Source organism: Oryctolagus cuniculus, chromosome X, assembly GCF_051225735.1.
Source record: "Oryctolagus cuniculus isolate XC-2025 breed Fujian yellow rabbit chromosome X, ASM5122573v1, whole genome shotgun sequence".
Lineage (NCBI taxonomy): Eukaryota > Metazoa > Chordata > Mammalia > Lagomorpha > Leporidae > Oryctolagus > Oryctolagus cuniculus.
In genome coordinates, this window is record NC_142888.1 from 113,840,613 (window position 1) to 113,856,777 (window position 16,165).

At 41.3% G+C, this 16,165-nt stretch overlaps 1 protein-coding gene across 1 annotated transcript; it reads left to right on the forward strand.

Annotated features, from left to right (window-relative positions):
* The first annotated feature begins 6,288 nt into the window (after positions 1 to 6,288).
* BRS3 (bombesin receptor subtype 3) lies at positions 6,289 to 13,753 on the forward strand. Its single transcript, XM_002720325.5, has 3 exons — positions 6,289 to 7,368; positions 8,955 to 9,306; positions 11,086 to 13,753. The coding sequence occupies exons 1-3, from the start codon at positions 6,935 to 6,937 to the stop codon at positions 11,494 to 11,496; spliced, it is 1,197 nt and encodes a 398-aa protein (XP_002720371.3). The 5' UTR covers positions 6,289 to 6,934; the 3' UTR covers positions 11,497 to 13,753.
* The last annotated feature ends 2,412 nt before the right edge of the window (positions 13,754 to 16,165 follow it).

Sequence of the window (16,165 nt, forward strand, 5' to 3'; positions counted from 1 at the left end):
GGCACTAGCCCAGCTATTACAGGCATTTGGGGAGTGAATCAGTGGCTGGAAGATATCTCTTTTCCTTTTCCTCTGCCATTCAAAAATAAATAAATAAACAATTGTTTTACAAAAAGAGATGAGGCATGATCAGGTCACTGTGCTGTTCCAAAATGATCCCCCAGGAATATAAGAGGTCTGCCTTGGTACACCCCTCAGGTGTTGTTCAGTGCGCCTATGGAGGGAGGAGCAGACACTTGTATGTGTTTAAAGAACCCGAGGGGATTCAGACACCTACTTTAGTTCACTCAAGTGCATAGCCAAATCGCAAGTGCAATGTGGCTGCTATATCCCTAGATATCTAACCAAAATAAACAAGAATGGCCCCTGTGTATCTGGCTTGAGATTGTGGAGATGGAGGTCTCCATCGATCATGCTGCTACACAAAAATTTGAGATAACTTCTTATTGCCTGTTGAATGAAGTGCAAACCCAGCCCATAGCATTCAAATGTTTTCTACAAGGTAGCCTCTACTGAGCCTTCCAGGTTTATTCATCTGGCTTCTGTATTCACACGCACACTGTGACGACTCTCAACTGTTCATCCCCTGAACATGCCTCCATCCACTCCCACTTCTGTGTCTGTGCTGGTCTGTTTTATGTATGACTGTGTCCCTGTCCCCAGTCTCCACCTTCTGAAATCCTTCACAGTGCCTCTGGTAAATGGGCTCTCTCATGAATCCTTTCTGATGCCTCAGTCCTTCAACAGCCATGATCTCCTTCCTCTGAACCATGATATAATTGGCTTTCTCTTTTGCTTGCAACTTGGGTTCTAGTTTGAGCCCAAATTGTGGCCCTTGCTGGGGCTCAGAGTTACACAGAAGGCCTGGACAGTTGAAGGAATGGTGGTGGAGCAGAGGGCCTCTAAGGAGAGCGCACTTTCCAAAGGGAGCTAATTACAAAGCATGGCATAGCTGACTCAGGAACCAAGCCCAAGTTTGCAGTAGGAAGCAATTATTTGGAGTACAATACAATACGATGAATCTGCCCCAGGCCCATCCTCCCCAGGTGCTCACCTGTATCCTAGCCAGGGACTTATTTGTATCCATGAAAGAGTCTTGTGGTAGCAGCAAATGAGATACTGAACCCCTCTTCCTAACATGACCCACTGAGAGATCAAAGGCATAAATAATGGGCAATGGCCCAGGATGGTCCCAACAAGGCCAAATTGTGGAAAAGGAACATGGTGCAGTATTCTGACAGGACATTTTCCATGGAGGAGGAATAAATCCACATCACTGGAGCAGGGCTCCTCTGAGGACACACAGTTATCCTGGACATCCTATGGATGCTTTTCAAAGACAAGTGCTATATCTAAGCCACTAAGAGTCAGAACCCCCAGGGACTCAGATAGTTTTTCTTTAGGATATCTCTGGCTGGCATCTGTCAGGGTAACAGTGACACTTTGAGAAACCATTTTAATTAAAATGGATCAAGTCTTGGCTGGCACAGTGGCTCACTAGGCTAATCCTCCACCTGCAGCGCCAGCACCCCGGGTTCTAGACCTGGTTGGGGCACTGGATTCTGTCCTGGTTGCTCCTCTTCCAGTCCAACTCTCTGCTGTGGCCCGGGAAGGCAGTGGAGGATGGCCCAAGTGCTTGGGCCCTGCACCTGCGTGGGAGACCAGGAGGAAGCACCTGGCTCCTGGCTTCAGATCGGCACAACGTGCCTGCCGTAGCAGCCATTTAGGGGGTGAACCAATGGAAAAGGAAGACCTCCTTTCTCTCTGTCTCTCTCTCGCTCACTAACTCTGCCTGTCAAAAAAAAAAATGGATCAAGTCAGCATTCTCTGCTGGAACAAACCAAAGCATGGGTGGGACCACCTCTGTCTGATGAGATACTGGTTAGGACCCCAAACTCTAGAACCATTGACCTGGGTTCAGCTTGATCACTTGATTTGCCCTACACTTCAGCTTCCTCATATAAAAATGAAGACAATAGAATACGTCAACTGAGAGCAACAGGTGGAACATACTTGATGCTGGCAATTGTGAAGCCCATTTCAAAAGGTGAGACTAAGTTGCCAATCCCCAGAAGACTACATCAAACAAAATAGAGGACTATGGTGTGGGTATATGAAAGCAATGCTAGAGATTCTTGAGTCATTTAAAGAAGGGAGACAATTAGAATCTTCCTTGAAAAAATAGGTGAGGGAGGTCTCAATTCAATTGTAATTTGGATATTGAAGGATAAGAGATTTTATTTTTAATTTTCAGACTTGTCAGCACTTGTCATGCTGACAACCCAACAGACCATTGGTGATCACTGGAAAGGGATTTTTGTGCTTGGTTGAACAGTGAAAAGACTACATGGCTTAGAGAAGCAGTGTGGAGACTGCAGGGCACAATGTGGAACAGCAACAGACAGAGAAAATCTCTTTGCTTATGTGAAGAGGAAAGATCTCGGAAAAAAACTGAAGGACTCAACAATTGCCATTGTTTAGCCTCAAACTACATGTAAGACCCCAAGCCTTAGGCACTCCCAGAAGTGTTTGAGGTAGATGACTTGACAAGAAACTAAGCATCTTCTATGAATGCCAAAGAAAATCAGATTTCCTAGTTGCTTGTATCCTTACCTTATCTCCTTAAGTTCTGTGAGGACAGGTGCTAAGTCTTACTCATCTCTGTCTCCCCAGAGCACAAAACTTCTTCCTGGTAGAGTGCTGTTGACACTGCTAGAAATTTCTTATTCATCTCTGTCCCTCAATAGCATCTGGTCCTGGCCTTACTCTGTTCCCACCTTTTTAAGCTTCATTGAGGTGTAATTTACATGACACAAATTCACCTATTTTTAAGTGAACAGTTTGAATTTTAACAAATTTATACAATCACATAACCATCATAAGCAACAGTTTAAAATTTATTTATTTGTTTGAATTGTTTATTTTTTGAAAGGCAGAGTGATGGGGTTGGAGGCAGAGAGAGAGATCTTCCATTTGCCAATTCACTCTCCAAATGGCCACAACGTCCAGAGCTGGTGGAAGTCGGCAGCCCAAAACTCCCTCCATCTAGGTCACCCATGTAGGTAGCAGGGGCCTAAGCACTTGTACCATGCTCCACTGCTTTTCCTAGGCGCATTTGCGAGGAGGTGAATCAGAAGCTGAGCAGCCAGGGCTCTAACAAGCACTCTAATATGGGATGTTTGTCTCACACGCAGTGGTTTACCCTATTGCACCATGATATCAGCCCATAATTGTTTTTATTTATGAGAGAGAGAGAGAGAGAGAGAGAGAGAGAGAAACTACCCATCTGACAGTTCACTCTCCAAATGTCTGTCAAAGCTAGGAACTGGGACCACCATCCAGGTCTCCCATGTGGGTGGCAGGGATCCAGCTACTTGATACATCATCTTTGCCTTGCAGAGTCTGCATTAGCAGGAACCTGGAGTTAGGAACCCAAGCCAGGAATCAAACTCAGGTACTCCAGTGTGGGACAAAGGCATCTTAACTAGCATCATATGGTTTTACAACACCGACATCATCCCCCAGATTTCCCTGTGCTCCTTGCCAATTACTTCTGTCTCAGGCTGCAAATCCAGGCGACCACAGATGTGTTACTTTCAGCTTCATCTTTCTAGAAGTGTCATATTAAGGAACTTTACAGTGTGTATGGTGTCTTATACTGCAGATGTTTAAGATTCAGCCATGTTGTCTTTTTTATTGTTTTGTAGTATTCCATTGCCTGGATAAGCCACATTTGGATTACCCATTTACTAATTGTTCGGCATTTGAGTTGTTTCCAATTTGATTTCATGAAAATGTGCCCATTGTTATTTGCATACCAATCTTTGTGTAGACATGGGTTTTCAGTTATCTAGGGGTAGATACCCAGGAGTGGAGTTGTGTAAATGTCTGTTCTTCATTGATTTGAAGCACCTTAATAGGGATTAACATTAGGAGGCTTTCTGAAAGTAAATCTCACAGGAATTGGACACAAGCAAATCCAGGGAAAGGGAAGATAACTGAGAAGTGAGAAAGGCAGTAAGAGGGAGAGGGATGGGAGTTGTAGCCCAGAAGTTTAAACAGACGCTTGGGACACTTCCATTCCATATCAGATTGCCTCATTCAAGACCTGGTTACTCTGCACTTCCAATCCAGCTTCCTTACTGGCTTCTGGCTCTTGGCCCACCTCTGGCTTCTGTAGGCATTTGGGGACTGAAATCAGCAGATGCAGACACTCTCTCTCCAAGCCCCAAAATAAATTATACAAATATTTAAAAGGAAGAAATTCAGGGGCTGGCACCATGGCGCAGTAGGTTAATCCTCCACCTGCAATGCCAGCATCCCATATGGGCGCCAGTTCTAGTCCCGGCTGCTCCTCCTCCTATCCAGCTCTCTGCTATGGCCTGGGAAAGCAGTAGAAGATGGCCCAAGTGCTTGGGCCCTGCACCCGCGTGGGAGACCAGGAGGAAGCGCCTGGCTCCTGGCTTTGGATCGGTGCAGCTCTGGCTGTTGCAGCCATTTGGGGAGTGAACCAATGGAAGGAAGACCTTCCTCTCTGTCTCTCCCTATCATTGTCTGGAACTCTCTCTCTCAAATGAATAAATAAAATCTTAAAAAAAATAAAAAGAAGAAATTCAGATGCTCAGGTCCCATCCAGGCCCACCAAATTAGAAACTGGAGGTGAGACTCAGCAATCTGTGCTTAATCAGAAAACCCAATTTAAGAAAATTAGTAATCTAGCTATTTAGTGTCCTTTTCAGTTAAAAAGATACACTAGAATTGTGTTACAACTGTTCAATCTATAACCAAGTAGTTTTGAAAATCTCGGAAGATGATATTGACAAATTATTATATCCCCCCCCAAAATTTCATCATGTTGCATAGTTTAAGTGCCCTGCAACTTTAATTACAAATGATTAACTAGACATGGTTATGTTTTTGGTTGAATTATAAGGTTGTGAAAGAGGCAGATATAAAATCAGGTGCATTTAAATGATCTATCATGAATTGCTGATTAGCCTGGAAATCTCTTGTTCTTGGGTTAATAGAACATGCAGAAAACCTAAGTCTATGATGACAATTGAACAAATATGGCTCACTGTCAGGAGCAGAGTGTTTTTCAGCTCTTGTCTCTGATTTTAACCTTTCATAACCCAGGGAGAATCTGTGTTTCATTTCAACTCTGCCACCAAGTACTTGAGAGATGAGCTACTTTCCTCTTGTGGACCTCATTTTTGTCACTGAAAATTGAGAACATTTGATTTCATCATCTCTAGGGTCACCTCCATCTCTGATATTCTGGGATTCTAGAATTCTAGGGATCCAACACCCTCAATTCTCTGGCACCACTCTCTCATGACCTTTCCTTACCAGAAGGAAGAGAGAAAGAGAAGCAGGCTGGTGGCTGCAGCCTGCTGAAAGCATGACAGAACTTGGGAATTCAGATAATTTCAGAAGTCACATGCCAGCATCTGTTTCTTACAAAACAATGTTGCGTGGAGATCAACTGTGCTGTGAATTGAGAGATAGTGTTTTCTCCTTGCTAAATGAGATGCAGAAATCCCAGAGGGATTTTTCACTGGTTTGGTGAGAACAAGATGTGACCTGGATTGATCCCCTTTTTGGCAGGCATGGTCTTAAATAACCAGCCCAGTATATGAAATTACTTAAGTGATTATTATTAAAAACTTAGATATATAGTTTATATGTAATATATTATATATAATATATATATTTATTTCATAGGATAGTTCTTAGCAAGTTTTGTTATCAACTGCCTTCAAACTGCTCACCAACCACTCCCAAACAACCTGCACACAAGTCCCCAACCATACCTAAGTGTACATGCACACATAAATCACATACTTGCATTTTCCATTTAAAAAGGGCTTTTCTTGCTGATGCTAAGGTGATTACCTTAATTTTCTACTTCCTTAAGCTGATGTAAATGTCATCTATGTGCCTATCATCTCCAGAGTAACTTGTAGCATTTCCTCATCTGGAAATAATGGTTTTCATTCTTACTAGTCCTTTTGTGTTAGGACTTGAGTGGTGTTCTATACTACTTTGTTTTGGAACAAGATCAGTCATTTTAACCATTTCTAGATAAAAAAAAAAAAAAACCCTCTAACCATCTCTTAAAAAAATCTATGGCATTAAAGCAGACAGATAGTAAAATTGTTTTTATTAGGGCATTTAGAGTCACAGCAACTAATGGTTTGCTTGGATTTTTCCTTTCTTAAAGGTTGCTTTGATGTTGTATAGCAGAGTCCCAGAAGTATGCAGAGTTGGGAATACCCATGTGTCACAGTGAGGTAGCACGCTCAGGTCACCTGAATGGTGACTCTTGGAAGGTGGTATCAGTCCAGTTACTCTTGTGAATGACTTGTTGCCTCAACACCTCTCTGATATTAAATCTTGAAGAATGGGTTCAAGGTTGTATTGCGGGGGCCATCTACCCTTATTTATCATGTAAAAGACAATGCATTAGACTACCATGCGATTGAAGATGGAGAAATGAGGTGTTTTTTAGGAAAAAAATCGACAAGACCTATATGGACCACCCTGGGTAGAAATGAAGACAGGGTGATTCTGACCAACAGTAGGGTGCTTTAATACTATGTATTCATTCAAAAGAGTCCCCAGTGGATAAGAATAAGCAACTGCAGAGCATTTCCTAGCCCCTCCCTCCCCTATGTCACAGAAGCGCCAATAAAACTCCTCCACCTCCCACTCTTCAGTACCAGATCCGTAAGCGTTTAGCTAAGCATGCTGGGAGACACAGAACCACTGAAGGAAAGGAGTATCCGGATGTCTTGGATTTTCTTTCCATTCTCTTCTGTTCTGTTCTCCTGATACCACCTCATTACTAGATGTAGGCAATAGACGTGACAGTCAACTACATCTGAACTGAGCAGAAGAAATATTAAAGGCACACAATCAGGAGACAGGAGAAATGCCTCAAAGGCAGCCTCAGTCACCTAATCAGACTTTAATTTCAATCACAAATGACACAGAATCCTCAAGCTCTGTCGTTTCTAACGATACCACAAATAAAGAACGGACCGGAGACAACTCTCCAGGAATAGAAGCATTGTGTGCCATCTATATCACTTATGCTGTGATCATTTCAGTGGGCATCCTTGGAAATGCTATTCTCATCAAAGTCTTTTTCAAGACCAAATCCATGCAAACAGTTCCAAATATTTTCATCACCAGCCTGGCTTTCGGAGATCTTTTACTCCTGCTAACTTGTGTGCCAGTGGATGCTACCCACTACCTTGCAGAGGGATGGCTGTTCGGAAGAATTGGGTGTAAGGTGCTCTCTTTCATCCGGCTCACTTCTGTTGGTGTGTCGGTGTTCACGTTAACGATTCTCAGCGCTGACAGGTGGGTTTCTTTTCTCTGTTATATTTGTCGGGATGTGACATTTGACAAAAAGAAAGGGAAGCTTGTGCTTAGCATTTACTGGCTACTATTCTGCTTTTCTCACACTCTCTAACCTGGATGTAAGATTGGAAAATCGGGTGGCATTTTAAACAAACTTGGTGTTAAGTATGTTAAATTTCCTGCATTAACATCTGAGGAAAGGTTGCAATTGTATGCTTTAGGGATAATTTATTCTCTTTGAAGTGTGATTGTTTGCTTGAAAGACTGTTGAATGGTGTTTTTATTTTCCTCCAGTTTATTAAGTAAGGGCAAATTGTTGCAGGTGTAAAAGAAAAGAAGTCATGCTTTACACGTTAGTGCAGCCTAGTGGTACAATATAGTTAACATGAAAACATTAGTATAGATGTGAAATTGACCACATATACGTTACTGCATACCGGGATGATGGTAAAAAATTTCATACATCTAATTTATTTGAAATTTAGCAAATTAGCTAATGGTAGAATAATGGTGAGGTTTTCAGTTCCCTGGTAACTGAATGTAATGTCATCAGTAATTCTATGCATTTTCTCTATAGGCATTCAGTGACATTATCGTTTCCAGGGAAAGAAATTAATCCTGATTGACTTTTAGAGCTCTATGGACAGAGCGAGTGAGAACCTCTCTCTCACAGTCAGGGTGGTCAGACTCGGTGTTAGGATATTTTCAGTCTAAGTACCGTGTTTTTCTGTGTTCCTATTGTAGAATGATAACTGTGAAAGCATGAAAAAAATTGAGGCTCCAAATGTTAAAAGCGATGCTTTAAAAAGCCTTCAAGAAGCCTGTAAGTAATCAATGCCCGGTAGCACCAGAAGACATAGCTGCTTCAGAGTCTGCAGTCTGAGAGGAGAAAATGCTTTCCCCGTGTCTTTTTGGATTTTTGCTTTGACTGGTCTTATATGCTATTAGAGGGCAGACTGGCAGAAAGGCTGGAGATTTTCGGGTAGATTTGTCTGAATGAGACGGCATCTTTGCTCCAGCATAGGGCTTCCAATTTCACCCTTGCTTTGCCTAAATTTGCCCATTGATCAATTGGCTTCTGCAACAAATTAGCGCTTATGAATGGGGAAGAACTTAACTCTCCTCCTTACTGCGTAAATCCCTGGAATTCTTTTCTAGGAAGGTTGAAGACTTCTCACTCATGAAGAAAGGAGAATTAATTCGGTTTAACATCAGTCACTTAACAAAAAGGAAGTCTTTTAGAGCACTGAAGGTAATATACAGGTGGTGAATTACTCTCAATCATACATAAAATCATGCCAACAAATATTTATTTGTCCTAAATAGGGGGCCTATGCATAGAATTATAAATTGGAAATCTGGAGAATCTCATAGGCATGAATAAAGGAAAAGCTGATTAGCATAAATAAAATACTGGGATGTAGTATGTGTCTTTGAAACCGTAACCAATTCTAGTTGGTTAATGTTGACGTGGCTGTGCACATATGGATAGAAGGTAGAGCTGATGACTACTGAGGTGACTTCTATCCCTAAGATTCTGTGATAGTTATTAATCCTGACCTTTGCTTCTGATTATGTGTTTCTAGATATAAGGCGGTTGTGAAGCCACTTGAGCGACAGCCCTCCAATGCCATCCTGAAGACGTGTGCCAAAGCCGGCTGCATCTGGATCGTGTCCATGATATTTGCTCTCCCAGAGGCTATCTTTTCAAATGTGTATACTTTTCGAGATTCCAACAAAAATGTGACATTTGAATCATGTACCTCATATCCTGTTTCTGAGAGGCTCCTGCAAGAAATACATTCTCTGTTGTGCTTCTTGGTGTTCTACATTATTCCACTTTCTATTATCTCTGTCTATTATTCTTTGATTGCTAGAACCCTTTACAAAAGCACCTTGAACATCCCTACTGAGGAACAAAGGCATGCCCGGAAGCAGGTATGTATTAATCAGTACTAATACAACTGCGGTTTGAATTGAGAAGCGAAATTCCTACTTTTACACAGTGAGCAACTGTGCATTTACCTGTGTATAAACACAAGAGGAATGTAGCATTTTTGTTGTGGGCATGGGCTCTGGTTTTAATTGCAAGTTTATCATATACTAGTTGAGCAATCTTGAGCAAGTTCTTTAACTTCTCTGCACTCCGAGCTCCTTGTCTGTAAAAATAAAGACAGGGACAAGATAATGTAGGTGAAATTCTTAGCATAGCTTCTGGTGGGGCAGCTATTTTTAGGGAGGGAACAGCTGAAGTTCAAAAGCAGTCAAAACTATTTTCCCTGTGGAATAATGAGGAATGTTGCATGAGGTGAGACTATAACGCAAAGCAGCTTTGGTTGTAGAAAGCATAACAGAATAGGAGAAATGGAGTAGAATAGAAATGGGATAGAAATTAGAAGTAATAGAGTGATAGAATTGGCAAGAACCCAGAACATTATTCAAGCCACTTACACACAGATGAGCAAACTGAGGTCAGTGTGTGTGTGAACGGGGGACATAGTGCCAATGACAAGAGAACACGGTGACTCATAGAAACTTGATTAAGACTCTTGAAAGAGCCAGGTGTGCTCTTCTCCCAGAAATATAGACAGAGTAAAAGGGATATTGCTAACTAACACTGTTCTATTTGATTTTTTTAAAAGGATTTCTATCCTCTGGGGGAGGAGGGGAGGGAACAGTACCCAGAGAGCTATGTCACCTTTTGGCACTAGTCCATTCTGGTGATTCATGTAGGTTCAAGAAGCTGCAGTAGCATAGTGAATGCCCATATGAATATTTGCTCCACTGGTGGCCACAGGCTATATCTTTACTTAACCTGATTCATTTCTCTTGTGAAGATGTAGGCAGGATTATTTTCACATACGAAGGACTTGGTTTTTATTCATTTGACCATACGATTAGGATTCTGATAGATTAAAAATACTTCATGATACCAATTTGGCAACTTTAAAAAAACCCTATAAGAATATTCCTATCTTGTCAGCCTCTGCTGATGAAGTAAAAGCAGTTTCGTATTGTGTCTTTCTCTGCTTTCAGTCCAATTAGAATTTCCAGAATTCCTGAATAGTCTTTGAGTCAACTGGAGACATCCTAGAGCATCTCAAAATCAGGGGAGGTGGGAGGTCTCTGAATTAGGGTTAATGAGACCGGGATCATGGAATACCATGCCAATTAACTTGCTGTATTCTATAGCCACAGGCTGACTTCCTGCATATCCCAGCCAGTTAGCTAACAAACACATGTTCAAAGGGAGACCACCTGGTTAACTGCAATTTTATTTTTCTTAAAAAAAGATTTATTTTACTTGAAAGTCAGAGTTACAGAGAGAGAAGAGAGGCAGAGAGAGAGAGAGAGAGAGAGAGAGGTCTTCCATCTGCTGGTTCACTCCCCAACTGGCCGCAATGGCCGGAGCTGCGCCAATCCGAAGCCAGGAGCCAGGAGCCTCCTCCAGGTCTCCCACGCAGGTGCAGGGGCCCAAACACTTGGGCCATCTTCTACTGCTATCCCAGGCCATAGCAGAGAGCTGGATAGAAAGTGGAGCAGCCAGGACTCAAACTGGCGCCCATATAGGATGCCAGCACTGCAGCTGACGGCTTTACCCGCTACGCCACAGCGCCAGCCCCAACTGCAATTTTCTACATAAGTTTACAGAATGACTTTTTAAAATCTTTGCCAACTAAATGATTTTGTTTTGTCATTTTTCTTCTTCTTCTGTAGATTGAATCCCGGAAGAGAATTGCCAAAACGGTGTTGGTACTGGTGGCTCTGTTTGCCCTCTGCTGGTTGCCGAATCATGTCCTGTATCTCTACCACTCATTCACTTATGAAACCTATGTAGACCCCTCTGCTATTCATTTTATTGTTACCATTTTCTCTCGGGTTCTAGCTTTCAGCAATTCTTGTGTTAACCCCTTTGCCCTCTATTGGCTGAGCAAAACCTTCCAGAAGCATTTTAAAGCTCAGCTATTCTGTTGCAAGGCAGAGTTGCTTGAACCTCCTGCTGACACCCCTCTTAACAACCTGGCTGTGATGGGAAGGGTCCCGGGCACTGGGAGCACACAGATGTCGGAAATTAGTGTGACCTTGTTCTCTGGGTGCAGTGTGAAGAAGGAAGAAGACAGAGTCTAGATCTTCCTGTTCAAAAAGGTGTTTTTTGCCCTCCAAGCGGGTATATCCAACTTTAAAGTGTACATAGGTGTATGGTGTCTGGATTTTTGTTGTTTGTAAATTGTGTTGAAATCTTAAGAGTGAAGGAACCCTATGAGTAAAAGACAAACCATGATTTTCTTCAAAGTACAAAGAATAATATTATTGGCTTTCTAAATAAAATGAAGTCCCAGTTAAGTGCAGAAAGACAAGTCTGTGTATGCCAGCAAATTGTAAGGGAGTTTGGATAGGAGGGAAAGTGAAACAAAATGAAAGTCAAAAATCAAATTTGTTTCCATCACATCTCTGATGCCTCTAATTTCTCACAAATTTACTCATGTTATTTGCATACGATTGTGTTTGTGTTTATTATGTGGTATAAATCTAGAGATCATATTATACTTTGTACAAAAGGAGAGAAAACATCTCAATTTTCTTAAAATTAGCAAACCTTCATAGACTGACTGCTCTTTTCCATTCATCTTTACTCCATTATAACTAAATCAGTGCAATTGAAATGAAAATGTGTGGGGGTCAACAAATAGAAATCACTGAGTAAGGTCCTGGGGCAGAGTGCTTGCCTTAACAAGGTCAACATTAACTGACTTAATGCAGTTTTACTTACAACTGCCATTGATTAAGAACCAGGAAAAGGTATTTATTACAAACACTGTAAAGAATTTGCCTCATACACAGGCAAAATAAGCAGCTATGTTTATGAGTGTCATTTGGACCCCCAGAGAAAATCTCTGATGCTGTCATAGTGTCTGAAATTCTTCCTTTAAGGAAATTCCTTTCTTTCTGGTAAGCAGTGCCCTCTTTCTAAAAACATGGAGAAGTACATGAAACTCCCAACACCTGAATCTGAGGTTGTTATCAGCTCAGCTGTCTGCTTGGCTTTCTGAAACCTGATTGGTGCCTAGGTCCTGTAAGTATCTGACTTATTCAGTCTCTCCTGTTGGAAATCAGACAGCAGGATCTCATGTTCTATCCTGTGCTCCTCCTATTGTTAACACGATGCCCTTGTTACTGTCATTTCCCAAAACCGCTGTCAATAGATGTGTCAGATTTAGATGTGTGGTTTCAGAAAATGTTTTCCTGGAGCAAATCAAAGCATATGTTTGGTACTATAGTTCAATTTGTATTTTAAACACTTGATTTTTGAGTGTGTTTATGGTAATTTTGAGCTTTCTCAATGGCTTGCATAGTTGTGAATTTTTGCTAATGATGTGGTTCATAAAGGGGATATATATTAACACTAGACATCAAATCTCTGTAAAACTGGTCTATTTAAAGTGGGGGTGCCAATATTGTATTAATATTAAGATAGACATTGTAAAAAGTAGGGGAAACAAATAAATATGAAATAAAATTTTAAATGACTTGTGAAGCTTTATAGTCTAAAAACAATATTTCTGACAGACTGTAACAGAGAACCTATTTTAATTCCAAAAATTGTTTTCAAGCTACAGAACCCCAAAATATTGTTACTGTTTTCCTCACCCTCAGCAAAAATTATACTCACTTCCTTAAGTGTAACATTTTAGAAATAACTTGATAGAAGCACCAGAATACAAAAGCCAAGAGAACACTTAGTAATCTGTAGGTGACTTAGAGATCTGATATAAAATAATTCCCTAAATGGTTTTTAGGGCATAAGCCAAGTCCCAATCAAACAGAAGAATTTGTAATTAAAATTCACAGCCCTGTTTTGATTTTTGGGGAGGGGTGGCTTTTTTTTAGTAACAGATTATCTTTTTCAGCGCTCACCTTACAAATAGCACCAAGAATTCATTCATATCAGTTATTGTGATGTCAGAAATGTTCCTATGGACGATTTAATTTCTTTGGAAAGTCCTAAAAAGGGGAGAACAGATGGGACATAAGCAAAACAAATTTTGCATATATCTCAACTTTGCTGAGAGTCTTTCCTGACCCAAAACTTCAAATAGGAACCAAAATAGTACACTAGAACACACACACACACACACACACACGGTCACAAAGGTAGGTACAACCAAAAGGCAAGTCTTCATCACTAAAGTTGAAATTGCTACAAAATCTTTAACACTGGAGTACATGCTGAAAATAGGAGAAATGAAACTCCTTCTAACAAAAAATTTACTATTTTCAAGACCAGTAGATTCCTGATATAGAAGGGTTCAAACTGGGGGAATTCTTCAAACTTGGATTTGCTAAATCTTGAGGTCACAGAATGTGGGGAAAGGAAAATTCAGAAACAGAGTGCGTTTGAAAGGGTCATTATGAAAAAACTCTAGTTTGGTAAGGTTCAGGTATTTTCCCAAAAGATTCCCTGGTCCAGGTAGGTAACTTCTCTAGCCAAGCAGTCTATACTTTTGTAGTTTAATAGAGTTTTATCCACCAAGAAGGTCTTGGTCTATTAGGAGTCTAACACACATATTACAACACCCAGAGAGAGAAAAATGAAGCCAGAGAGAAGCTCACTGTCTGGATTCCAGCTGGTTCCTCTTTTAGGTTTAACAGCTTTTCACGCAGGCTATCTATTGTGGTCCTAGAGTTTCAGGAAACCACCTCCTGCTTACCTTTTTAGTCCTATTTTCCTTGTTACCTTGAGTGTTTCTGCAACTTGCAAACAATCTTGAAGAAGAGAAGTTACAAGGATAGAGATGCTTCTAGATTGCTTCAGTTTCCAGAGAGTTACTTTATGACTACACAGGGAAATAAGAACAAATTGGAATGGGGCCTTATAGAAATAATTGTATTGCTAAAATATAACTCTCTAGGAAAAGCATTTGGTGCAGTGGTTAAGCCACAGCTTGGGATACCCACATCCCATATATGAGTATCTGAGTTTTGGCTACTCCACTACTGATCCAGTTTCCTGCTAATACACACTCTGGGAGGCAGCAGATGATAGCTAAGTATCTGAGTCCCTGCCACCCACGTGGGAAACCTGAATGCAGTTACAGGCCATTGGCTTCAGCCTGGCCCAGTCCCAACTGTTGTGGTCATTTGGTGGGTGAACCAGAGGATGAAGATCTTTTTCCGACTTTCAAAGAAAGTGAAAATAAATAAAAAATATATACATAAAACTCTCCGGTCTCATGGCCAATAGAGTGCCATTACAGGTACAATTATATTTATCTCCCAGTTCCACTGCTTTATTATTATAGTGACTTGGTGACCCTCTGTTTCTGCCTGTGATGTTTCTCTCTCTCTCTCTTTTTTAAAGATTTTATTTATTTATTTGAGAGGTAGAGTTATAGACAGTGAGAGGTAGAGACAGAGAGAAAGGTCTTCTTTCCATTGGTTCCCTCCCCAAATGGCCACAATGGCAGAGCTGCGCTGATCCGAAGCCAGGAGCCAGGTGCTTCCTCCTGGTCTCCCATGTGGGTGCAGGGGCCCAAGCACTTGGGCCATCTTCTACTCTTTCCCAGGCCATAGCAGAGAGCTGGATCAGAAGAGGAGCAGCCGGGACTAGAACTGGCACCCATACGGGATGCTGGGGCCGCAGGTGGAGGATTAACCTACTGTGCCACGAAGCCGGCCCCCTGTGATGTTTCTCTTAACCCTTGGGGAACTTCTTCACAGCAGGTCACTGTCCCATCTTTCACCTTTCCTACATGGGTCTCTGTGCTACTATGACCATACTCCTATCTGTTCCACACTCAAACTTCCTGGGAGGGGTTCTCATTGGCTCAGTTAGTGAAACCCAATCTAGAATGCAGAGCTCCCCTGCTAGGTCACCTACAGGCCTCTGGGCAGTCTTTGGACTAGGGTGGTTGGGTGATATGGAACTTATGCATGCATAAGGAACCTTTTTGGTCACCTGATCAGGAAGGGGCTGTGGATACAGCAAGCACTTAAGGAGTGTCATTTGCAGTAGGCTGGTGTAGCATTATCACCTATGCTGTGGACTCACTCAGGAATGAAACGGGAGCCCAATAACACATTGCTGAAAACAACTGTATACTATTTTTGGATCCAAGAAGATATACTTAGCAATGTTTAAATGAGCCCAATAAAACTCACATTATCTATATTATGCAAATGCCTGCAAGTTCAGTTCTCCAATAGTTCTGACCAGAACAAGAATATAATGAAACAGAAATGTACTTAAAACAAAAATATAAACAAATACAAACCCAAACTACTATTTCAAAAACTATGGTTATGGTTGAAACATGGATTCACACAGTTGGCATGTGAGGAGCCAGGATTTTCTAGAATTCATACTCAGCCGCTAAGTTTCGAAGCAAATGTCACTGGAATAGTAGAAATAATTTTTTCTGAGGAGCTTTTCTCCATCCTCAATGAACACCTAACGGGCTGTCATTTTTAAATGGACTAATAAATACTCATTAAAATGACTGTTTTGGAAATAATGGTAAATATAAACCATATAAACAAAAACTCTTTGGACTCTTCAGTATTTTGGGGGAGTAAAGCGATCCTGTGATCAGAAAGTTTGAGAACCACTGTCTCTGGCACCCCATACCTCTCCTGTCAGATTTATTAGCCTTCCTGAGCCTGTTTCCCACGAGCTGTGCCCATCTTGTTGACTGTTGAGTCACCAGAGCCTAGTACATTGCCTGACACTTACTAGTTCAATAACTGTATACCAAGTGACAAATATGGACTTCTTCGTTTTCAGCAATGCAAGTAATTT